The 25048-nt window shown below is 30.1% G+C and overlaps 2 protein-coding genes across 3 annotated transcripts; one reads left to right on the top strand and one right to left on the bottom strand.

Moving 5' to 3' along the window:
* Positions 1-2524: 2524 nt before the first annotated feature.
* On the bottom strand, positions 2525-5971 carry PHR21 (MYB-CC domain-containing transcription factor PHR21). 2 transcript variants are annotated; one of them, NM_001363724.1, is made up of 7 exons: positions 5542-5704; positions 5242-5458; positions 5075-5151; positions 4319-4376; positions 4152-4236; positions 3972-4041; positions 2525-3628 (listed from the first exon to the last, which is right to left on the bottom strand). In NM_001363724.1, the coding sequence occupies exons 2-7, from the start codon at positions 5450-5452 to the stop codon at positions 2867-2869; spliced, it is 1263 nt and encodes a 420-aa protein (NP_001350653.1). In that variant the 5' UTR covers positions 5453-5458; positions 5542-5704; the 3' UTR covers positions 2525-2866. The 2 variants fall into 2 exon arrangements, with proteins under 2 accessions (NP_001350653.1, XP_040863041.1); XM_041007107.1 differs by having other exon boundaries at positions 2600-3628; positions 5075-5458; positions 5542-5971.
* Positions 5972-11219: 5248 nt separating this feature from the next.
* LOC100499759 (uncharacterized) lies at positions 11220-14463 on the top strand. Its single transcript, NM_001248701.2, is given in 6 exon segments — positions 11220-11411; positions 11510-11560; positions 11654-11705; positions 12339-12397; positions 13666-13711; positions 14156-14463. Coding segments are annotated over 6 exon segments (417 nt in total). The 5' UTR covers positions 11220-11318; the 3' UTR covers positions 14272-14463.
* The last annotated feature ends 10585 nt before the right edge of the window (positions 14464-25048 follow it).

Below are 25048 nucleotides of genomic sequence, written 5' to 3'. Positions count from 1 at the left end.
TCCTTTTCACTATTTCTTACTTAAAGTAATTTAATTTTCTTATTTCCTTTAATGCAACACACGTATATATGTGTTCTTCATATGAAAACTTATAATTATTTTAGCACCCCAAATGTTTTTTTTTTTGGATTGATAATGAAACGAAATTCTATTCCAGGAAAAAAATGAAATAACTTTTTATTTTATTTATTTATAACTGCTTTTAATTAGAAATTTGTCATATATTAGTTAAGGTATGTGTGTTTGCGTTTTAAATTGTGCGCAACACTCATATATAAGCACGCGAATGCAAACAAGATTGACAAACCTCCACTAGCTATATCATGAGTTTGACTCGATATAAAACGCTTGTGAGAACAGACATTCATAATACATTAGCGATAAATAGACTTAATTTAAACCTAAAGAATATTCTATTTAAATAAATAATATAAAAAATTGTCAGTATAATTTTTTTTTCCTAGGCAAAAAGAATTGATTAAAACAGATGGAACTACATAGTACAATACTAAGGCTACAAGAGGTACTAAGCCAGCACAATAATACAGATGCATATATAATGCAGCACAGTATAAAAACTATATGAAAAGAGACGAACAGACACCAAGACGACCATAGAACAAGATTTACTGTATTGGAACACGATTATTGTCTGTAAAAGTAGTGAAATAAATTAAATTCATGATTTTTAAAACGTTTTTAACACTTCTCTAGTGTGAGATTAATCCTCCCCTAAATTGAAATAAAGAAACAAAATTTAGCTTTCCTTTACATTTTTTTATTTCCTTTTTAATATATTTTTTCTTTGTTTTCTATACAAAACAATTTGCTGAAATTTTGGAACAAGGGATTTAATTTAAACAATTGGATATTAAACTACGAGAATTAATTAAGTACAAGCCCAAAATCTGAGAAATCAAAATCATATATAGGATGGAGTGTGGAGCCTAATGTATACCTATATAATTTTTTTTCTTTTTACCAAAATGGAAAATTCTTCATTTTATATTTTTTATTTAACATATGCAATATGCGGTGAGTGATTCCGTATTTGCCATTAAATAAAGTTCACATATATACTTGCAAGACATGGTGAGTGTTTGAATCAAATAACAGATTATTATTCGAGACTAAATGAGTGGTCTCAAGTTTAAAACTATCCAATGCATATTACAGTAAAAGATACCTATGACATCGTACGAAAACACTTATATAATTGCAAGGAAATTTGTTCCGCATATCTATGCAATTATTTATTATTTATTTAAGAAGTTTAAAATGAATAATAACATTATAAATAGTTAAATTAGTTATTACTTATTTAAAATTTAGATAATTAAAAAAGGATAAACTTTTAAAACACCAATTACTTGCAGATATTTTTAAACATTTCATTTATTATATAAATATAATTTAATTTTTTTGGTAGAGAATTTAATTTAAACTCATTTATTATCACTTTTTTCATCTTGAATATAAAAAGACAAAACCGGTCAATGCACTAGTTTGTATAAATTAAATAGTTTTATTTGACAATATTTAAACTAAACTTTGCTACATGCAAATTAGAATGAGTTAAATAAAAGATTGATATAATTAAAAAATATGGAACGTGTTGTGTTTCAAGAGAGTAAATATATACAAATAAAGAAAATTAGTAATAAACTTTTGGGCGTTATATAATGTATACTTTAATACAAATTTTAGGTAAATATATCATTGACTTTTTTTATTGAGTGGAAATGGTAATTATTATATAATTAAAAAAATGCCATTAAATTGGTCTTTTAAAAAAATTGGCTTTAATTTGATTCCTCAATCACAAAAAAAAAATATCAAAATTACTTTTATTTGTATAGGTCATAATATTGAGGGATTAAATTGATACCATTATTTTATACGATTGACAGACTAAATTGATGTCAAACTGTTAAGACCTAAGTTTTTCTTTTTGTAGATTAAAATAAGTTCTTTTTTCTTGTATTATTACATCCATTTATTTCTTTAAATTAAGAAAATACTTCATTTTAAATAAATAAAAAACTAAGAAAATACTATGCAATTTTGGAATGCCAAAATTAGATGCGATAGAGCAATTATTTCTTAACAAATTGTCAAGTAATTATGTGTCAATAATTTATTGTCTAGGTATGCTTAATTAAGTGCGACCGTGTAACATGAGTATGCTATAAATTTTCAATAGCATTCAGCCCTTCACTGAAAGCAATTATTCATGCACGGTATGATGTTGGTAACATGATGAATTGATCCAAACATTTGAAGCTCGTGGATTTTGGCCCATCGTTTCATTCATGATAAACTTTTTATGGATCAATTATTTCCAATCAATTAATATGTTTCCAATGGGGCGTTTGGTGTTTACATTAGACCATGAATGTTTCCAATGGGGCGTTTGGTGAATAACATGAACACTTTCAGAATTTTAAATAACCCATGATTGCTATAAGCATGCAGAGGTGTGATATTTAGAGTAAAACTAACGCCATTTTATATACTAGTGTCATTTTAATCTTTAATTCGAATAGAAGTTGGTCTGAAGAGTAATTAATGCATGTTACATGATGTCATGAATTTTGAATAAACTAGAATAAAACCTTATGTTGCTGGAGCTATCTCCTTTGTAATGATTGTTTACAAATTTATCACTGATCTTGTTGCAACTTATTTCATTTGGCTAAAAATGACTTATATCTGGTCATTTGTTGGGTTGAAAGAAAGGGCAGCTGAAATTGTACTGTAGTAACTAACAACACAATGTTCCTACCTACTATCTTCCTCTTATGCTGAATCAAATTTTGAAGAATCATAACTGTTTTTTTTTTTTATATACTTTTTCTGTGTCTTCTCAGCTCCAACTGAATCTATTCAAGTCCAGTTGTTTACAAGTGGTTGCAGCTTCATTGTCTCCATGAGTGTTTAGGTCCAATCTTGCTGCTGCAAAGTAAGAAGCAGGCAACCTATAATCTTGAGAAACTTTTTCATCCACTGGTTTCAATGTTTCTGGCTTGATTCTGTTCCTATGCTGGAACTCACCATCTGATTGGCTTTCTGTGATTAGTCTCTCAGGATACAAGTTGATTCCATTTTCTGTTTCTCTTTCAAGTCCAATGGACATGGATAAGTTGTTGGGACTGCTTTCAGCAGCATAGTTTCTTCTTTCTTCATTCTTGCTCAATGGGGCAAGGAAGGTGTTCTTTTTCCCATCTTCACACCACTTGAGTTCAGGGTTCCTAAGGTTGTTGGGAGCTTCTGTGGCTTCCTTATGTTCCATGAACACATGGCTGTTGAAGTGTCTTAAGCCATTTTGAATCTCTTGCTCCTTTTGTGATCTGTCACTGGATGTGAGGCAACTGTCCATTGAGCAATCGTTTGGCGGGTTGGTTTGTGTTTGCTGAGGGAAAAATCCTTGCAAATCCTTCGGCTCTGTGAATGCTGAGTTGAGGCACTGTGATGAGACTTTGGATACCAGCTCTGAAAGTTGAACTTTGGCAGCTTCAATTCCTACTACTCCCAAATTTTGTCTGCCAAGAGTCTCTTGAGCTTTCTCCAACACAGACTGAAGGTATTTTCCTTGGGCCTCTATCCTAAGCTGCAAGTGTCTTTGTACCTGAAAGGGTACAGGATAATTTGTAAGAATTTGTGAAATAAACTTGGAAGTCAAAAAGCCAAAAGCTGTGTGCCCTATCATTCGGACAGATCACTAGTTTAATATAAGAGTTTAATTTCTATGCACCATTAGTATAAAATCTTTTTATATTGTTAATTAATCAGAAATTATCTTTGATATGATTTCTAAGATAGTTATTACAAAAGTCAATAAACTTACTATGCATGCGGTTTATAATTGGAGGACAATGTAAAAAACTTTTATAGTATCAGTGCATAGATTATTTACTCTTTATTACTATGGTTGGAAGATGCATGCATAGTAAGTTGTTACTAAGATTCACCTCAAGTTGTTCATTGAGCCTTCTCTGAACCTCAATCTGCATCTGCAGTGCCTCGCTTATATGCAAATCTCTGGCAAAAAGGCATTGAACATTAGTATAAATATACAATATTTAAACAATAGAATGTTCATGTCATGCAAGATTACATGAAGCATGTGAAAAATGTTTAACTTTTCTTACTTGTTGGCCTGCGGTCCAAGGCTTAATTTGTTCATGTGAGTTCCATTTGTTTCAGAAAGTCTCTCCCCAGTTGATGCACTTGTTGCTGGTAAGGTAAGTTGAACCATCAGAAACAGCTCTCTGGTTTATTAGTAGTTCAGAACAATGAAAAGAGGTTGGTCTCTTACTGATTTTGTATGTTACGTTGTTGCTTTGTCCATGCAGATTCTTGCTCAATCTATACTTCTGGTGGCAAAACAGAAAAGATCAGTAATTGCACCAGACAAGTTTTGATGGAAAATTAATTTTGCGCTTCTGGTTATGTGCATGTTACATATGACAAATTTTCTTCAAATAACAAACTTTCAGATCTCTATGATGCATCAGACAGGATAACTTTGCTAATATATGATATATAATTTAGCAAAAGCATATAACTTGCAAACCATTACAACTTATAAGGTCTGAAACCTGAGACTAATGATTTCAAGATGACAATAAAGTAAATTTACGAATATGATCAACTATGGTGAAGGAGGGATAGATCATGATTTGTGCATGACTTCTATACACATATTTTTTTACATAATAGTGTTTGAAAACATTTATGCCAATTCCAAAACAACAATTAGGACAAGAAGAAAGGAAACAAATTTGATATGCACGTTTCTTTATGTGTAACATCCTTCTAACTCGTATGGTGTGAAAGTCTTAAATGAAGAAGAATTTTCTATTTAACGAAATGAAACTTACAGGTATCCTATAGGTAGAGACTTTGGTTAGCACAAACTAGGTTTAATTCTCAACTTGGGAGGCAGAATGATACTGAAATTCAAATGGCTTGCAAGTACTGATGAAATAATGCAGGTACTGAAGATGTAAGGCATAAAATGAATGGAATCCTATAACCAAAGTGTAGTAATACAGATCACAAATGATTTTACCTGAAGATGGCTCTTTAGATGATATAAGGTAAGCCCTGGAATTCCCATGAGTTTCATTACTGTTTTTGGAGTTGCCTCTGCAATGGAGAGATTGTAAATTGCATTAGTGAACTCAAATTCTATGTTCCTCAAAATTTGATGATCCAAAAGCTGATGTGTATACTCACTGTCAGCTCCCCCTAACTGGTTGACTGCTTCTATAAACCTGGCATGAAGATCTGGTGTCCATTTTAATCTAGGCTTAGCATCAGTTGAAAGCACAAGTCCAGAATCACCAGATCCATTTCCTGTTTGAAGGAACATGTGCCTCTCAGAGGGGATTGGCATTCTGGAAGAAGAATGAATGTTTTTTCCTTGGTGTTGGTGATGATGGTACATTCCCACCTACAAAAGTCATTTATAAGCACCCCAACATATAAAAAACTAACAACTTAATTCCCAGTGCTGACGACCAGTTGTGTAATTACCTGGTGACTTGTGTATTCTCTTGATCACTTTTCTACCTATGGAAGATAAAACTAGATGAAGCTTTATTTTCAAGGTTAATTGTTACTAGTCCTGATACTAACAAATAAGAGAATTTCAGAATGCTTGTTGTGCTTGTCTTGTTTCTCTTATACACACTTCTTCAGTGGAAAGCATGCTGAAACTGTTATTTATATTTGAGAGCTGGAGGGGAGCTAGTAATCCCATGGAATCTTGGATAGAACCAATAGAAAACCCAACTTAATCCTTATGTGCGGTGACATGAGAAATAGATATTATTCCTTCCTACTTTTGTTCACTAGTGGACCCCTTTTTCTAGTTCCATTTTTCCATTCTCAGATAGTGCTTTCCATTTGAGTTCCTCTGCAATAAAACTTTGGAAATAATTTATTTTTTTTCCCATGCACAACCTTTATCCACACACATTATGGGTTTCCTGTGCAGGAATTGCATACAAATCAAAACATTTTAATATTTAGATATGCATAAAAAGTTATGTGCAAATATCAATTTCAAAACTGCATTAGGTTCCAGAATTGATCCTTCAAATTTTAACCCAATATGCATTTTTATTCGTTTGCCAGGTAAAAGTGGGAATCATATGCTCACATTTGAAGGAGTATTTTTTTTTTTTTCTGACTTGGTTCTAGGGAATCTGATATCCCTCTCGACTTGGAACAGCCATTATTTATGTTCCAGAGGAAGATTCCTAGAACTTAGAAGCCTAAATTTGTTGTTCCACCATTGATATTGGAGCCATTTACATCTCCTTTGTTAATGTACATAGTTCTTTAGTAGCATGATATATGGGGTTGGTTGAATGTTATCTTTGGTAAATTTTGCAGAGAAAGACATGAAGGAAGGCCTTAATTGGTTATATACGAAGAACTATAGATGAAGGATTCCATTGACTAGAGCACCATGGAACTGTTTGGAGGTAAGGAATAGAATAAGAACACATTCTGTTTTGTCTCCTTCAATAAGTTTGGTACTTATTCAGCCTGCACCCTTTAAAATATAAGGAAGATGGACCCTGAACTTTTCATTCTTTCTTTGGCACAAAAACTCAGGCCCCATCCTCTGGAATCCTAAGCATGCGGGACCTAATAAAAAGGGAAATATAGAAGAATTGTACTTGCTTTTATACTTGCATTTGGTTAAATACAGTACTATAGCATAGGACCACTTCCCTTGCCCTTGACTTGTACCATGGATAATGTAGCTGATACTTGTGTAAGAACTAAGAATAGGTGGTACATTTGTCATTCCTTATGTTACCACATGCACTTTAAAAAAAATAAATTCCTGTATACACTTGTTCTTATCCATGGGGAACTTTCCTTTCACTAAATGACATATACTATGCTAAACCACTATGAATATAATTAGAAAATGTATTAGAATCTGATTCAATTTTAATTAAAGCCACGCTTTCCACAGGCAATGCATGTGTCAAGTGCATGCAAATCTCCATTTTTCAATTGGAAAGAAAGATTGTAGTGTTGTACACTGTACTGTAAGAGTAAGTGGTGTAATGCTAGGTGATTAAAATTCGATGAAGAACATTTAAATGATTAACAGCTAATACAGAATAAATTAGATTATAATAAGTCATAAAACAGAAAACAACTTGTCATCACATAAATGTAGGAGTAGAGGGCCATTTGTAAACCGTATCTGATTAGATGATACCAGTTCGTCAGGTGCTAAAGAGGTCAGTAAGATGAACATTTTAAGAACAACTTACGGAAACCATGAAAATAAATTGACCTAACCAAAGACTCCTTGAACAGTATCTTGATATTACTTCTCCTTGTTCGTGTTCTTTATTCTGATTTTTGAGAATATTTAATGCGGCCAGGAGAATCCCAAGAGACTTTGGATAAAGTTAAAGCTGAGTTCCTAAGTAGTTTTCTTGCATGTGGATTGGAATAATTTGGGCAAGAGGATTGATTTGGTACTTTTCCGTCTTGATATCGAATTTTCTCCTTAGATGGACTTAGTATAACCACTTGGCAAAGAGCATTTATTTGAAGTTGTCATCTTGAGCACTACTACAAGACTTTAAATTTCATCAAAAAGTAAATAAAAACACACTCATCATAACTCTTCATGTAACTCGAGAGGTCTACTTTTTCTTAGTATATAGAATTAGAATGTATCCCATCGCAAAAATATGGGAGGTGTTTAATATTATACTCCCAGGTGACAACGAAAAGGAGCATAAGCATAAAAAAATCAAAACGAGGATGTTATTGGAAGAGAATAAAGGAAACTAAGTAACTAACCTTTATGTTCACCTTTTGGTATTGCTTCTATCTACCAATTGGTGTAAGTCTTTGTTCTGCATTGCATGTTTAATTTTATATCATTGTTGACCATGCAATGACGACTGATTGTTTTTTATGTAATCAGAAATAACCATACATAGAAAAATTTGTTGCTACAACTTTCATGCCATTTCTTTTTAGCTGAAACCATGCTTTGATTCTGTTTCAGTTTGCATTCAGATAATCACATAAAGCTGTTAAGTCTTCAAAACCAAATCCATTTATGGCATAACTTTGTTTTGGCAGCTTTGATATATCATGCTCATTCTTGCATGGAACCGTTTTTCTTTCTTTTCATTTTTTTTCTCGTATTGATAGTCATCTTTACTTGATGCTGACAATCTGTCCTTACTACTTTCAATTGCATCTTTAAAGAGTTTGTGCTTGTACAGAACCGAGGACTAGTACTTGTCTCTTTCTATTTTCTAGTAGTGTCCAATTGGCTTTATCTTACAATATGGTAATGTCCCACCTGTGACATGGGACATAAGTTTTTATTCTTGGTTATGTTTATTTCATTATTTTTTACATGTTACATTAATGTAAGATAGATTCACTTGAGTTTTGAGTTCTAGAAGCAGCTATGAAATGAGAAGCACAGGACACAACTCACAAGTGAGAATCAACTTGTGGACTAAATGGTCAATCATGAGAAAAAACCATTTGTTGAGAGGGTTACTGGCTGTGATTTTGTTGAGCACATATATGGCATATTAGCATTGGTTCATATGAAAAGCGAGAAATGACCACGGAATGCTATTCCTCGCGGGGAAAAGGGAGAAAAATAAAGGGAAAAAGGAAAGTTTCAAAGATTCTTTGGAATGAGAATATCAGAATCTTAACTTAGATTAAAGCCCATATATTATATTCTGAAGTAAAGAATTACGTTATTCTTCTTCTGCGGAAGCCACAAAAAATGGATTCTCACTTCCCCACCTAACTTTTTACTAATTGTAATCAGATGCTTTTTTCAGCATTCATTGGGACTAATATCAATTATGGGAATTGCCATGTTTAGATGTTTTAATAAGATTTTGAGTTACCTTCAACTTTTCTTTCATCTGGGAAATGACCTTGTTGATTGACATTTGGACTGTTCCCTTGCTAATTGATTGGTGATTAGTTTGTCCCCCCTTGGATAATTCCAGTACCTTTTCCACTTTTTTTTTTCTGATGGAATTGTCCTAGTCTTCAATTCAGATCATCAGCTTTATAATATGATGATATTTAGTTTGATCATATCATATAAATAGCTATCTATGATTATTATAATAAATGATATATGATTATATTAGATTTGATACCTGTGAGAGTGAATATGATTCTATATGAAAGGATATGTTAAAAGAAAGATAGCCATTGGTAGCCCAAGGCTAATTCAAGGCTAAATTAAATAGCAAAATGATGTTTTGACACTCTTTGAAAGCTTACACTTAGATGAAAAAGGAAAGTTATAAAGCGATAAATGTAATTCGTTGTGTAATGAAAAAAAGAGTATAAAGTAGGTAAAAAATGAAATAAAAAAATTAATTATTATATACCGTCACTGTCGGTGTTTATAGTATTGTGACTTTTGAAGAAATGATATTTTATGATTGATTGAAAATATAATTGTTTTTTATGTTGTCAGTCCATATTAATTAAATTCATAAAAAAATTATAATTGAATATAATATAAAAAAAGTAATAATAATAATAATAATAAAAGTTTATTTTTAATTACAAATTTGTTTTACAGCTAAATCACGATTGCACAAAATCCAATTCTAGTAACACGCTGTCCAGCCTTTCCTAATCCAATTGGACGGAAGTGATTTGTTGGGGGGTAAATAACCATTTGATCTTCAAAAGTGTAAGTGCATTTGGTTTTCAGATTGGAGGCTAAAAATATGTTTAAAAAGTAAAACTAAACAATTGTTTGGTTTTCAGTTGAGTCAAATCTTAAACTAAATTTTGTTATAATTTTGCTTTGAAACTACATATGAGATAGAAGCAAGACGAGAGATACTTTTGCAAACTAAGGGGTGTTTGGTTTGGATTTTCATTTTTTAAAAATTGTTTTCATTTTCAAAAGATTAGAATTCTGAAAATATATTTGGTTTGATTTCTTGTTTTCTGTTTTCAAGAAATAAAAACACTGAAAATTTATGCTATAGACTTCTGATCTTTTTTGTATCTTTAAATTTGTTTAAAATTACATTCTTTATCATTTTATTTTCATTTTACCCAAAATGAAGTTCCTATTTTCAATTGAAAACTGACAATGAGATTTTATTATTTTTATTTTCTGGTTGTTTCTTGTTTTCATTTTCACTAAAAATATTTTCAAAAATCTAGTCAAACACATTTTTATCGTCATTTTCTATTTTCAATGAAAATAAAAATAGAAATCAAACCAAACACCCCCTAAGTTTGTAAAATAAATCTTATCCAAACTTAAATTCTCAAACTTTAACCTAACATATCCTTATTCTTAAAATTTTTATAAAAAGAAGACATAAAAAATGTAATTTGTCTTATCTTACACGACACACTATATACCTATATAACATTTTGACAATAAACACATGATGACACATATTAATTTTATGCATATCTAACAATTATGATGTGCACATGATAGTTTAGTCAAAGATCAAATTGACTGAATTGTCTTGTGTCATTCATTTATATGTATTAACTACTATATCCATCGGATTATCACTTGTGTGTATAATCATTATTATATAGATAAATAATATATCAGATAAATAGATATATTAACTTTAACCAAAGTCTTCAATGACTAAAAAGTGATAATTAAATTATACTTTTTAATATTATCTTTGAAATTTAAATACTTTTAAAAACCCAAATGACAATGAATTACACTTTGAGTTATCAAAGTGATTATTTATTCCTTTTTTTTCTTCCACAAAACTCCAATGAAGTTTAAAAAGGTAACATATTTTTTTTTTAGTTTTTAGTCTTTAAAAAAGTCATGTCTTATTTTCATCTTTTTAATTAAAAAACACTCAACTATTAATTTTCAAAGTATATTTTCTGATGGCTTATAATTGCAATTAAATATTAAATATAACTATTCAGAAAAAATATTACTTATAATTGAAGATTAAAAGAAAGAAAATGAGACAAAAATTTTCAAAGGACTAAAATCTTTGGAAATTTGTAATCTTATAAAGATAAAAACATATTTTATCCTATAAAAATAATACAAGCAGGTTATTGATTTACAAATATTTTGCAGTTTGAGATGGCTGAGACTTTTTATTTTTATTTTTATGTTTTATTTATTCTTTTTAAAGTTGTCTTTCCAAATTTATCCTTCTACCTTCTCCGAAGCTCCACCGTCTTCGATCACAACGACTCCAAGTCCCGCCCTCCCTCCTCCACCATCCTTTTTATTTGTTCTGGCTAGGTTATGCGCTATGCAACACAGTGCCATGGAAGCCTCCAAATTCAGTAACAGTGATCAAAACGTTCGATGCCATCACTGCGCAGGACCCCTTTCCAAAGACATGGTATGTTATATTTCTTCGCAATTACTATTCTTCCATTCTCTCTTATCAATTTTATCCCTTTTGTTTTTCTTTCTTTCTAACTTTTGACTTTTCTTCAGGAAACCAGTCACTGGACCGTTTCGCCTCTCATTAGGGATAGCTTCTCCATGGTAAATTCTTCACACCCATTTCATTTTATTCTTCCATATTTATATGGGTGTGCGAAATTTCTGATCTTTGTTTGTGGGGTTTGAACATTTCAGATTGGTTCTGCCGTTGGCGGCGTGGCAAGTGCATTTTATGGATTCAATCTTGGTATGCCTTCTTGTTCCTCACTGTTTGATTTATATTATAGCATATATTAGCTTGCTAAGATTCTCTAAAATGTAAGGGGGTAATTCATCATAGTGATCAGTTGCTGCCTGTTGTTTTGTCTGTATTGCCTTTAAGATGTATTGTACTCAAACTTGACTTGGGTTGTAAACATGATGAACGAGAACGATTAAGTTTGATTTGTCTGTAAATTTTAATTGTGGAAATTGTTCATCTTCCGAACTAAAAGTTTTAATATTTAGTAACTAAACGATTGATTTTAGTATTTAGAAACAAAACTCTATGAATGTGTATTTATACTTATTTTCTTAGATGATTGCAATATTATGCCTCGAATCTTCAAAATGGACATGTACTGTTAGCGAAAGTTTTTACAATGTTAACTAATTAGAAATCATTGTTAGGATGACTTTTAAGGTAGTTATTATAAAACTTAGTGAGTTTGTCATACTGGTGGTTTATGATTGAATGTCAGTGTAGAAGACTTTATATTGTCAGTGCATGTATTGTTTCTTTGACTACCAATCCCTCTCTAGCACGGAATCTCATGTCCATGAAGCCTACATATTTTCACATATGTATTGTATTCAAAAGTAATTTTGTTCTCTGATGCAGTTATGCCAATTGTCCAAAGAAGGATCAAAGGACCCATGTGGTTGCATTTTCTCATTGGTGTAAGTTTTTTAGTGCTTTTATTGGTATTTTTTTAGTTTTATTCATTTATCTGTACTAAATTTTGGCTTATTGCAATAGTTCATGGTTTTTCCTCATATTGAATACTTCAGAGATGTAAATCATTGACTAATGAACTCTTAGATTATAAAATTAAGCATCCTAAAAGTTAATAATGTTCTATCATATGACTTAAGCACATCATATTAGTTCTTAATTCTTAAAAAATGTTACCAGTTATGATTTATGAACTTGGAAATTTCCTTTCTTTTACTAAGAAATGATGTATAGATTCTTAACTAAGATTCTGTACTTCTTTCTTATTATCCTCCTAATGAATGACGAAGTGATGCTGTTGTTGTTGGCAACTTTATGTAAACTCGTAAATATACAAAATAAAACCATATAAGGTATTGAAATTATTGTTGCATATCTATGACATCACAATTCATGAGACAGTTAACAGATAGGATACCCTGTGACCTTTCATACAGTGTTAAAGGTACAGCACCTGTGAGGCTGTGACCTAGACACCCTTGCTTCGTCTGCTGATCTAGAGTCATTTTGCCCCTTTATATATAAGTGAAATGACTTATATCATTCTGTAATCTGCAAAATACTCATGAATAGAACTTAAAATTGGAGGATTCGCTGTGATTATTAGTTCATTCCTGCCATGTTTCCTACACAGTACACACATAATTCTTTGATGACTAAATTTTGGACGAGATAGAAAGAGTGAATTTTCACTTTTCAAAAGGGGAAATGATATTTTTGGGAGAGGGGTTGGGGGGAGGGTTATGCTTTTGTTTACATTCTTGAAGCATCTTTTCTAAAATTTACTTTTATACATCCACTACAAACCTTTTTTATTGTTTCCCTTAGGAAATTTTAGTTACATTTTCTAAAACAGCTAAAGTTGTTGCTGCACCATCTTGGATCATCATTGTTATCCATTTTGGATCAGCCTTGTTTTGATGCATACATCATTTGGTTGATTTCCGAGTCCAATGCTAATGCTTTTTATTGCCTATAAATTCAGCTGGAGTTATTTCTTCTTTGTTTAAATGTGTAATTTGTACCATTGAGGTTGCAGTCGTTACATATTTTGCTGTATCTTTTGGAATGAAGTTTCATAGATGTTGAAGCATCATAGTCATAGAGCTTTCACTCACAAGTTGAACATTTGAATACTATGTGTCTATGATCCTTCTTAATTCAGTCTAAACCATTTTACAGTCATACTGACATAAACCTTTCTGCAATTCAGGCACCACCTGTGATAGTATTGTCTTCAGCCTGTGCAGGCCTGGCAGGTGAGTTTCTGAACATGTTATTTTACTTGGCTTTTACACTCCGTTGGTCTTTGGTTTCAGTCCTAAGGCTGAGAAATGTGTAACTTTGTAGGGAAAATTTCAGAAAAACAAGAACGCCCACAAAAATTTGTTATATTCAGAAGTAAAAAAATAACTTTTGTTTTCTGAGTTGTGACAAAGCATACTTACCTTGATTATGTTTTCTATTTCTACGGAGTGCCAGTTATTCTGTTGATATATTTGAATAGTCTTGACTCTTGATTGACACGGTAAACTTTTCAAGTTGTGGTTGCGTTGATTGAAGAAAAGCTTTGTGTTTACCATGTTAACATCTGACAATCCAAGTCACGAAATTCTTCATTTATATGAAGAGTTGGATGACGTTTGTTTTATCCTTTCGGGGATGTACCATGTTTGATAACCGTTTCACTTGCATAACTGCAGGTGGGGCTGTTCCTGCTGCAGCACAACTTGTTTCCTCTTCTTATCATGCAGCCTACTCATCTCCTATCTCACCTCCGCCATCAAAGGATGAAAATATTCAAAGGTCAAGAAAATGATATAATGGACTTGTGTCTGACCATGCATTCATGATGGGTGTGCTGAGAGTTTTGTTTTTCTTGTGTAAATACTGCTCTTGAGATTGGTATGTTTGGAACTTGAATGAGAGGAAAGATAGTAGAAAAGAGAAAAAACACGTATAATGATGTATTTTATTTTGTTTGATTGAAGTTAAAGTGAAAGATAGACAGAAAAAAGTTTATTGTACTCTTGTTTTGCATTCACCGCGTTCTTGCTTTTGGATGCAATAAAATAACAAATCGTTGGCAGTTTTGTTATTTTTGAAACATAAATAATCATTTTTATTTCTATCTGGTAATCATTTATAGTTTGGTTCAATAAAGTTTAATATCAAATAATGGCTCAATAAGTTAATAAAATGTGTAAGGTTATGAAAATATTATGGAAATATGGGTTTTTTCACTTAATTTTTTTTCCAAAATTTATCTAATTGGAATTTCTTTCATATTTTTTGAACTCCTTTCAACTATTTGCATTTCGGAATCTCATTTAATCTAAACTCATTCGTGAATCATGCCAATTGATATGACTTTGTTATTTTTAAAATAAATAATTTAATCCCGTGGTTTTTTTTTCATTTCCAATTTCACGAATAACTAGAAATAAAATTATACGAAAAATAAAAAATGTAATATCATCTATAATTGCTTGCCATAAAAAAACAGTGAAAGAGAATAATTTGCTACAAATAGCACTTTCTAATGGTTACACTTTATGATAATTACAACTTTTTGTTTTATATTTAATAAAAATAATTTTACGTAACTTTTTTATATAAATTACTAAATTTATTTATTTAAAATGATAGAAAATCTAATTTGGATTTTTTATTTTTTAAAATCACATAGTTTTTGTATATTTTTTCAAAAGACAAAGCTTAGATGCTATTTACCATATGTCTGTAATATTATTTTTCCAATAATATTAAGCTTTCACTTTTATAACCTGCGTTAATTTTTAACGGCAAATTATCGAAATGAATTTTAAATTTTGATTATAAAATAACATTAGAAACACCTAAAAAATGCACATTAGAAATTATGCCTAACTTTTACGGTGTATTTTATTTAATTGAATTTTTTTACAATTTATAAAGGAGGGAGCGTGGGTTGATTTAATGGCAAGGGTATTTTGGGAATATGAGTAAGACGGATTGGTGGGTGGTGGTAGTATTTAATCAGAGCACAAACCCTAAACAGAACCTCAACACTACTTGATCTTATCTGAGCAGAGGAAGCCACGGCGCGGTTGTTCCCTTTCCGATCCTTTCACTCGCAGCGGGGACGGTGACGGCGGAGCCTCCTTTAATGGCGGCTCTGCCCCCAGAGTCCCCGCGACTGAAAGATGGAATTCGCCGTTGGAACCCTGCAATGAAGACTGCCCGCGGTCAGAGCCCCTTTCTCTGTTTCACATTGCTTGAGGGCAGTGATGGCCACGCGGGCTCTCCAAATTTATCATTCCCTATTTTTTTTAATTTCTCGTTTGAATTGTCGTTGCCGTGTGTTTTGTGCATTTCTGTTGTTTGTTAATGCTTTTGTGTGTGTGTGGATATAAATATAATTATGCTATATTTTTATTTATTAAGTATGATTCAACTATTTCTTTTTTAAAAATGTATATTTTACACATCTCTTATTGTTGGAAGCTGATCTCTGTTGAAGATGGTTATGAATTAGGAGTGTATTTATTTATTTATTTAACTAATCACTTCATACTCTTCTCTTTTGTAGCTGATTAAGTATGGCATTGGCATCTGAAGTTTCACAAGGCTTGAAGAGATTTTTTTTGCAATATGTATCATGCTTAATGTATTTTGACATGTATCTGTATTATTATTAGCGAGACTGACTGCAATTTAATTTAGTTACACCCTATTTTCTAATTGTTCCACATTTTTGTTTATTGACACCTGTTAGTAACGCTCAATATTCTTAAGCACTATTGGTAGAATTTATCAAATTGAATCTTGTCTAAAAGAGTAAGATGATACGGCTTTTTTTTTAAAAAAAATATTTAAAGTAAGGTGTTAAAAGGGTTCCGTCATTATTCTTTCTTTCTATCAATCTAGAATTGTCATTGTCGATACAGTACAGTGTCCAGTGTATGCATTTTTTCTGCATAAAGATGAATATCTTGTTTTAATTTAACCTTTTTAAGAGTCTTTTTGTACAAAACATTTTGTCATTTAATAGCCTATTTTGTTTAATTTACGAGACTATTTTTCAAGTCTTTTATGGGTAGTTATCATGACACATTCACATCGTGAAGAGTTTTTGTCTATTTTGTAATTTCATTTAAAGTATATCTTGAATTTTTGATATCATGTCAAGTAATTTTTTGTACTAGGTTATTTTAAACACATGTCCAATTATGTGTGTGCTTGTCTTAAAAGATGCTTTAATTTGGGTGTATTAAGGTGTTATCATATTATTTATTGCTTCCTAAATACTCTATATGTAACCAACTGAGTTTTGTAAGAGTCTTTTTAGTGACCAATGAGTACTCTCAACTCTAGAGATGAAATATACAAAAATATGTAAACAACTGCATCATTTTCATTTAAGTCAACACTTAAACAAATGAACACAAACAACAAACAATATTGATACCTGTTAGTGGTTGTGTTTCTTAGATGCATCATTTTGTTGGTTCATGCTTTCACAAATCTTTCTTTGAATGAAACTACCCATGTTTGACATACATAGTCCACCAATATAGGTCACGAAGAGTAAGCCATTTCAAAGTTTTTAAGGTACTCATCAAAAGAATTCTCACATGGATAGTCAATCAAACTTCCCCAAACCTCCATCACATAATCACATGCATTCTTTTGAGCAACCAGGGTTTTGTATTTTGCCTTCACAATCTTGTCAATGTGGAACCGACACAATAAGTTTGTAGCATCCGGAAATACAGTTTTCACTGCATTCATCAAAGAAAAATCTTTGTCAGTGACAATAACCCTGAGGAATGCATCAACTCTTATGAAAAGACCCCGAAATCGCTGTAGAGCCCAAACAACATTATTAAGACGTTCTCCTTCCAAGTAAGCAAACCCGACGGATAATGTCATTCTTGTTGGTGTAACACCAACAATATCAAGCAACGACAGTTTGTACCTATTTGTTTTGTAGGTACTGTTGATAAAAAATCAAATTAAAAAAATTGGTTAACTTTATTGCATCATAATTATTCCAAAACAAGTCACGTACAACATTATCATCCTTCAGCCTATGCCAATGAATATATTGATCTCAATCAAGCAACATCATCAGTTGTTGCATTTCGGTGTTACTCCCTCTTATAGAAGAATGGTAAGCATGTCTCGCATTGTAAATTTGTTTGATTGTTGTATAATTGTTGTCATTGTGCTTCTTCCACATCAACAAAATATTTCTTGGTTTCACCATGAACTTTGTCATATCAGCAACAACAATCTTCTCATCCTTTATCAGTCAACCCGCATATGGATGCTCAATGAATGACTTTGCCATTTTGTGGTTGTGAACCCCACAAATTAACTTCACCATCCATTTGTCTCCTCTCGAAATTGGTTTCGCACGCAACTTAAACGGACATCCACATTTTCTACTGTCAATGCATGTTTTTACCAAATTATGTTTTTTAGGCCTATACTCCTCACTCCTTTCACAAGCTATCAACTCTTCCTTGAACACCGGTATTGTTATCTGACCTCATTATAACGACAACAAATCCAATGTCATGAGCCAACGATTGAGCCCATTGTAAAACTTCATCACGACAAGCAAACAACTAGAACACAATTCAAATCAGGTTTGACATGAGTAAACATCTATGTAATATAATTACTGTACCAACAACAACAAACTATACAAATACCTGAGAAGTATTAAAGGCATCAGAGCAATCAACGTGTTCTACTTTAACACCAACATCTTCCTCATTTTTAATATTTATATCAACTTCTTCAGACATCATACTATCATACATCCATTGGTCTTCATCCATCTTAATAAAATATTTAACAAATTCAATTCAATGACAACAAATTATACAATTACCTCATTTGTTATTCACACAAATATAGTTGTTTAAAAAAAATATTTTACTGCACTTTTTCATTAAAATGTCATATAAATCTAATAAATACATCCTTCAATAAAATACATAATTTAGTTAACACATGTAAATACATCATCATTATCATATAAATTTGTTTAATTATCAATCATTAGTATATTAATTTTTAAGCAATGTAATGTTAGTTAATTATTAATCATTAGTATTTCTTTTTGCACCATTCTAATTACTTAATACATTTTTTTATATCGCTATCAAAAATAATATCACCAAATCAAATTTTCTGAAATTACTAAAACTAGTACAAAAAAATTTACAAAATTATTAATAATTAAATTAACAAAATAAATAAATCTGTATGACCATATAGATTGACAATCTGTATGTATTTCACGTACCTATTCTTCTCCGACAATGAAAATTAACCAAAATTCACCGTATACTCCTCAGCAATGCACATACACCACCGGAGACCAAATACGCTTCAAAACCGACCTTAACGAAAGCAACTTACACTAAGTGACAGAGATTTTGTGAAAAAAATGACGTTACAGAAATAAAAAAAACTCCTCCTACTATTTATAACCGAAAATACCATAAGGGTATTTTCGACATTTCCAAAAATTGCTAGGTGCCCCAAGCAATTCCCATAAATCAAATGAGTTAAGTGATTTATATGGACTAAAACTTCTTGTACTTACATAATTTACTCCTTGCACTCCATCATATTCTGAAAATTGCACTTCATTATATTTTGAAAAGTTTAATTCAGAATGTAATTTTCTATTTTGGATTGAGCTTTTCAGATGTGATAGAAGTGCAAAAAATAATTTATGAAGGTGCAAGAAGCAATCATCATTTATTTGATATGATCCATACAACCTGCTAGTTAAATTTGTGAGTTAATGGATTAGTTTATAGACTAAGTATTTTTTAAAACATCATTTTAAGAAATAAAATGACCATTTACTCGAAATAGAAATCAATTAAGTTACAAATAACCATTTCAAAATAAGTAACATTTTAACACCTTACAATTTTAAAGAAGTAAAAGTAAAAATAAAATGTCAAATAACAAAGAACAAAGTCATTAACTAATTAACGTGAGTTTTTTTTTTATGTGTATATGTTAGGCTTGCGTCTTTAGAACTTACAATTTACTTTGCCAAATGATCAGAGAATCTTCATATATGGACATGATTTAACACTAAACTGACTTGATATGATATGCATTGAATTAATGGTGAGATGATTCTAATTTCTTTGCATGAGACGAATTAAGATAGGTTATGTGAAAGATCATTTCAGTTTATTGTGCCAACTATTACAATAACTAGAAGATGGTTAGATAAATGATCTTGTCAATTGAGTAGAGTTGGTGATAACTTTGATATACTACATAGCAGTGTTGAAACTAAAATAATGTTTTGATATGCCACTCAAGTAACTCAACTACTATTATGTATACGATACTCGACAATGTTTAAAGTTCAATAAAAAAGAAGTAAAAGAATGGGTGATCTGCCAAAATTTTGACACTTAGTTAAAAAAGAAATTGATGATAATTCATTTAAGTGTAACTCACAAAGGTATAACAACAATTATTTTGCCAAAAGAAAATGTAACCCATATTAGTAATATGTTGATGTGAAGGATGAATGGATTTTTTTATAATGGGTAGGTAAGTAAGCTCATATTGATTTAACACAAGGAGAGACTTATATTTCTAATCACTCTGTAGTGTAGTTCTTCCATTGAGATTTCACATAAAAATCAGTATTTCTAAATTTAAAAAATATATATATTATTTTTGTGATATTATTTTCATATTTCTTTATACGATAGATTATTTTATCAATCCAAACCACTTGTCTTCTATTTAGTAAAACATAATTTGGTAATATATTGCTAATACGTCATGGATAAAGTGATTAATGAAGAGTTTTGTAGTTATATGTTGTTATAATTTTTATAATTCATACATATTAATTTGTGGATTAAATGATCATATAAAATTACTTTATAATAACACTACATAATTTATTTTCTCATTGAAGAAATGTTAGTTAGGAACAATCCTTACAATTTGTTGGATAGAAATGCTAAAAACACATAACTACATGCATATTATCTTAGATTCATTTAGTTTATACACAATTTATCTCATTTTATATTTTTCATTTTCATATGATAATTTTGTCACCACATGCAAATTTGTGTTATATTAAAAGTGATATGTAACTATTAGCACACAAAAATATTACTCCCTCCATCTCATAACAAGCATCATGTGAAAAAGAAAATTTATTTCAAAATAATTATCATTTTAGCTTTTTAATGTAATAATTTTTTTCACTCATATTTCTTATAATATTAATGATAAGAGAAACAAAAATTAAAAATAAATTAATAATGATAAGATTAAATTTGTAAAATTATTATTCATTTTCATCCATATAATTTTTCTTGGTATGCATAAAATAACTTACGACTGCAATTATAATAGGACGAATTAGAGTATAAATTATTGAGTCACACCAACGTGATCAGTCTGATTTGAGAAATTAGCTGTTTAATTTATAGAATAATTAGGCAAGAAGCTTATCAACAGACTAGACAAGAATTTGGACGGTGAGATGAAATAATTATTTCAAGACTAGAAGTTAGGAAAACAGTAATGTAGATTTAGCATATTAGAACTCAGTGGAGGACTAATAACATTTAGCTTGTGATAAAATAAATGAAAAGATTGACCAAATCAAAAGATAGATGAATTAGTTAGTTTCTTTCATCTTAAAGATGAGGATGAATGATAGTATGATCTAAAAGGCTACATTGAATTCAAAGCCCGGATATTGGAATCAAGGCATTTTTTTAGTTGACCAGGTTAAGAGATGTGTTTCCAAGACCCATTTTCTTAAAGATACTGGAGATATACAAGAAATGTATTCTCCAAACATTCTTTTCAATATATTTTTTCTAATTATTAAAAATCATAAAAAATTATCGTAAATACACGGAAAACATGATAATTTCTAGTGTTGGCTAGATATTTTGTTGCTAGCATTCCTCAAATAAAAATGGTTGACATGTTCAAATAAAAAGATAATTAATTGGGTAGGCAATAAATTTGGTTTTTTTTTTCCCGTAAATACACTTATTTCTCCTGTTTTTTTTTTTCAATTTACACTACTTTACAGTTTAATTTCTAATATATATTACTTAGGATTTTTTCTCTCCTTTTTATTTTTTAATTAAAAATATTATAAAATATAAATATTACATTATATAATTTTTTTAATTGGTTTAAAATTAATTATTTATTAAATTAAATTTTATAATTTTATTTTTTTAATTTTTTTAAAGAAAATGATATTATTAAATATAATTATTTTTATTTTATTATTTCATTTACTTAACATATTTTTTAGGTGAATATTTTTATTTAAAATCTAAATTTTCTAATATAATTATTTTTAATATAATTATATTACTAAATATAATTAGTTTGTTTATGTCATTAGATTTAATTAAAAATGAGAAGATTTTTTGTTTAACAACTTATTTATAGAAAAACATTATATTACATTATCAATAAAATACTCAAATAATTATATTTGACTACGAAAAAAATTAAGATGAAGATATGTTATGATAACGGTTAGGAATGCCAGTTGAAGCGGGACGATCTTTTGTCATCTTCTTTTTCCTTGGATCAGGAACTCACTGATCTCGTTCATATTCTTGCCACGTTGTTTCGGGTGGCAACAAAAAATAATTGCCAATTAATAGTTATCAGTATCTTTTTGATATTTTCAATATATTTTTATTATAAAAAATAGTTCGTATTTAATAGTTATCAGTATCTTTTGGATATTTTAATCATTTCTTTTCATAGCTGTACGCCATAAATAATAAAAATATCAATTCTTATCACTCAATCCAAAATAACCTGCTAAATAAATATTTTTAAAGATATTTTCAATATATTTTTATTTAAAGATATTTTCAATAAATATTTTTAAAGATATTTTCAATATAACAGTTACTACTCTTTGAAATTTTATGTCTATTGTATAAGAGAGATGTATTAATTATTTTTTTACTGTGTTTTTTAATTTATTTTAATACTACTAACTAATTTTCTTATTTTTTTAATCAACGAACATAACAAAAAAATATTAACAGCACATAAATTTAACTATAAAAGTACATACAAAGTAACTAAAAAATTGTACTCTAATTTTATCAAATTTTCTTTATTTTTCTTTATATGTATATTTTTTCTTTAAAAAAATAAAAAACAAAATTATAAAGTTTAATTTAATAAATAAGTAATTTTAAAACCAATTAAAAAATTATATAATATAATATTTATATTTTAAAATATTTTAAATTAAAAAGCCAAAAAGAAGAGAAAGTTTCAAGTAGTGTATATTAAAAATTAAATTATAAAGTAATGTAGATTGAGAAAAAGTAGGAAAGAGAAGATGCCAATGAATTTTATCCATAACTAATGAAGCATTAGCAACATTGTAGTTATTAGTCTTTATCTTACATAATTATAAAAGTGGGTTGATGGATTATTAAAAACATAACAAGCAAATTTAAAGGGTTTAACCGTTAGTTTTAGACTTTTAATATAGAAATTATAGAATTAAGATCCAACTATTATTGAATGTTAATCTAATTATGTCTATTTTTTTTAGCCCACTATATGTTCATTATTTATTGTTTTATTTGCACCTTTCTTTATTGCTTTTATGTCTTATCCTTCAATGCACTTACAGTTTAGTTGATCTTCAAAGTTCAAACTGAGTGCTGTAGGAATCCAAAGCTAAAAGATGACGTTCCTTTCTTATCAACTGTTACCATTTAGTTCATTAATAGGCTAAATAGCTAATTATTTTCCTTTATGAATCTCTCTTCTTATGACCAAAATATATGTAAGGCTTGAGTGAGTGAATTTCGCTTATCCCATTAATAATCGGTATAGTACTCACTACAAGTTTCTATTCCTTCCCCCCGGGTCCATTGCTAATCATTGACACCCCTGATTTTTCTTAGCATATAGTTTGGTGGATTTATTAGTGCCATGTCAACTCTTACATAAGTTTGATCTGCCTATGGCCATTCACCTATAAAGAATGAAAAAACAATTAATTATCCCCCAAACGTTAGTATCGATACAAATTTAGACCAAAATGCAAAATGGTCCAGCTATAATCCCCCAAAAATAATGTAAACCAAAAAAAAAAAAAGAACTTTCAGTTACTTGCTTAGCCGACAAACTATGAGGCTACTCAACATAACAGTTGAACATAATCAACAAAAGAATTATTAATTTTATGATTTGATCCAGACCAATCACCTTTCTGGACAGGGAAGCTGAAAAAATTACGGCTCAAGGTAATGACAGATTCGTTGAATGATTTATTGTCTAAAATCTTCTCAAAAACACTTCCACGTGAAGATGTTGTAAGGTATGTTGGGAACACAGGTTTATGTATGCTTAAAATACATATTGACCTAACCAAGAGAGCGTTTATATTTTGAGCCAAACCACCTTTTTTTTTTTTTAAGACCAATCATTGGCAATTTGGCATCATAAAAGAATAATTGGTAGGAGGCATATTACCTGCAAAAGGAGCACAATATAAAATATTGATCTTACCTCTTTCATGATATATTATAGATCATGGGTCCATTACCTAAAAGTCTCCTTCACCGTTCTCTCTTTCTTTCTGTCCTTTCTTTATATCCGTAGATATATAACATATTTATATTTATGTGTTCAATAATGTTGGTCCCAAACTTCATACTACATAGACTTAGAAATTGTGGAAATAAATAAATCCCCTTTTGCCTTGCTATGTACACTTTATTTTACATCAGCAGTCTATGTCGTAACACCTCTATCTAGGGTAGTTAGAATTTTGAAAGATTAGCAGTTAAGCTTACTATACAAGGCGTGAGAGTTAGGAAGGATAGTCAAATACAAATTACGTGAGTGATGGGTTTATTGTACTAATTAACAGATTAAAATGAAACCAAGGTTGCTAGTAATTTGAGATTATCCTTTGCACCATGTTGCTCTGCAAACATATTTCTATAACTATAAGTAGAAGGGAATCTTAACGTGGCATGGTTTAGGTGATGACATGGAATGGATGTTGACCCATCAACAAATGGGATAACACCAAACAAATCAATCACAGAGCTTGGATTAAATACACAAAGTTGTTAAGCTTGTGGACTATTATTCTAATGTCTTGGTTGAATTGGTATGAACATAGTTTTTTTTCTCTTTTATTTGTATGTGTAAAATAACTCACTCCAACAGAAGAAGAAAAAAGAGTGAAATTCACCTTTTCCTTTCAATTTTGAACCCCTTTTATCAGCCAAATTTTAATAGGAAAGAAAACTTGATCCCATGCATTGATTCATGAATTTATTGTGTTCAACTTGGTCTCATACAGGAGTTCAATGAATTTGTTGTGGTCTCACATCTCGGATGAAACTACATGAGTCTTTAGTTGTTTTAAGTACATTCATCACAGAATTGAACCAATAAGAAAACACAGGCGGTTAGAGGAGAGAGAGAGTGGAGTAGGAGTCAGTGATCCTAGTGGGTTCCTGCAACAGACCCCACCTGTCCAAATTTATTAGTTTTTTTTTGTTTTATTCAAATTT

This window comes from Glycine max, chromosome 12 (assembly GCF_000004515.6).
Source record: "Glycine max cultivar Williams 82 chromosome 12, Glycine_max_v4.0, whole genome shotgun sequence".
Taxonomy (NCBI): domain Eukaryota; kingdom Viridiplantae; phylum Streptophyta; class Magnoliopsida; order Fabales; family Fabaceae; genus Glycine; species Glycine max.
Note: the sequence above shows the minus strand (reverse complement) of the source record. Positions and strands in the feature narration are given on the sequence as shown.

Bases quoted from the DNA above. Each gene is read 5' to 3' on its own strand.
- PHR21 (XM_041007107.1), bottom strand. From the start codon at position 5,452: ATGTACCATCATCACCAACACCAAGGAAAAAACATTCATTCTTCTTCC. The intron at 4,237-4,318 runs GTAAGAGACCAA...TTACCTTACCAG, and splicing joins CAACGTAACATACAAAATCA to CAACAAGTGCATCAACTGGG. The intron at 4,042-4,151 runs GTAAGAAAAGTT...CCTTTTTGCCAG, and splicing joins CTTGGACCGCAGGCCAACAA to AGATTTGCATATAAGCGAGG.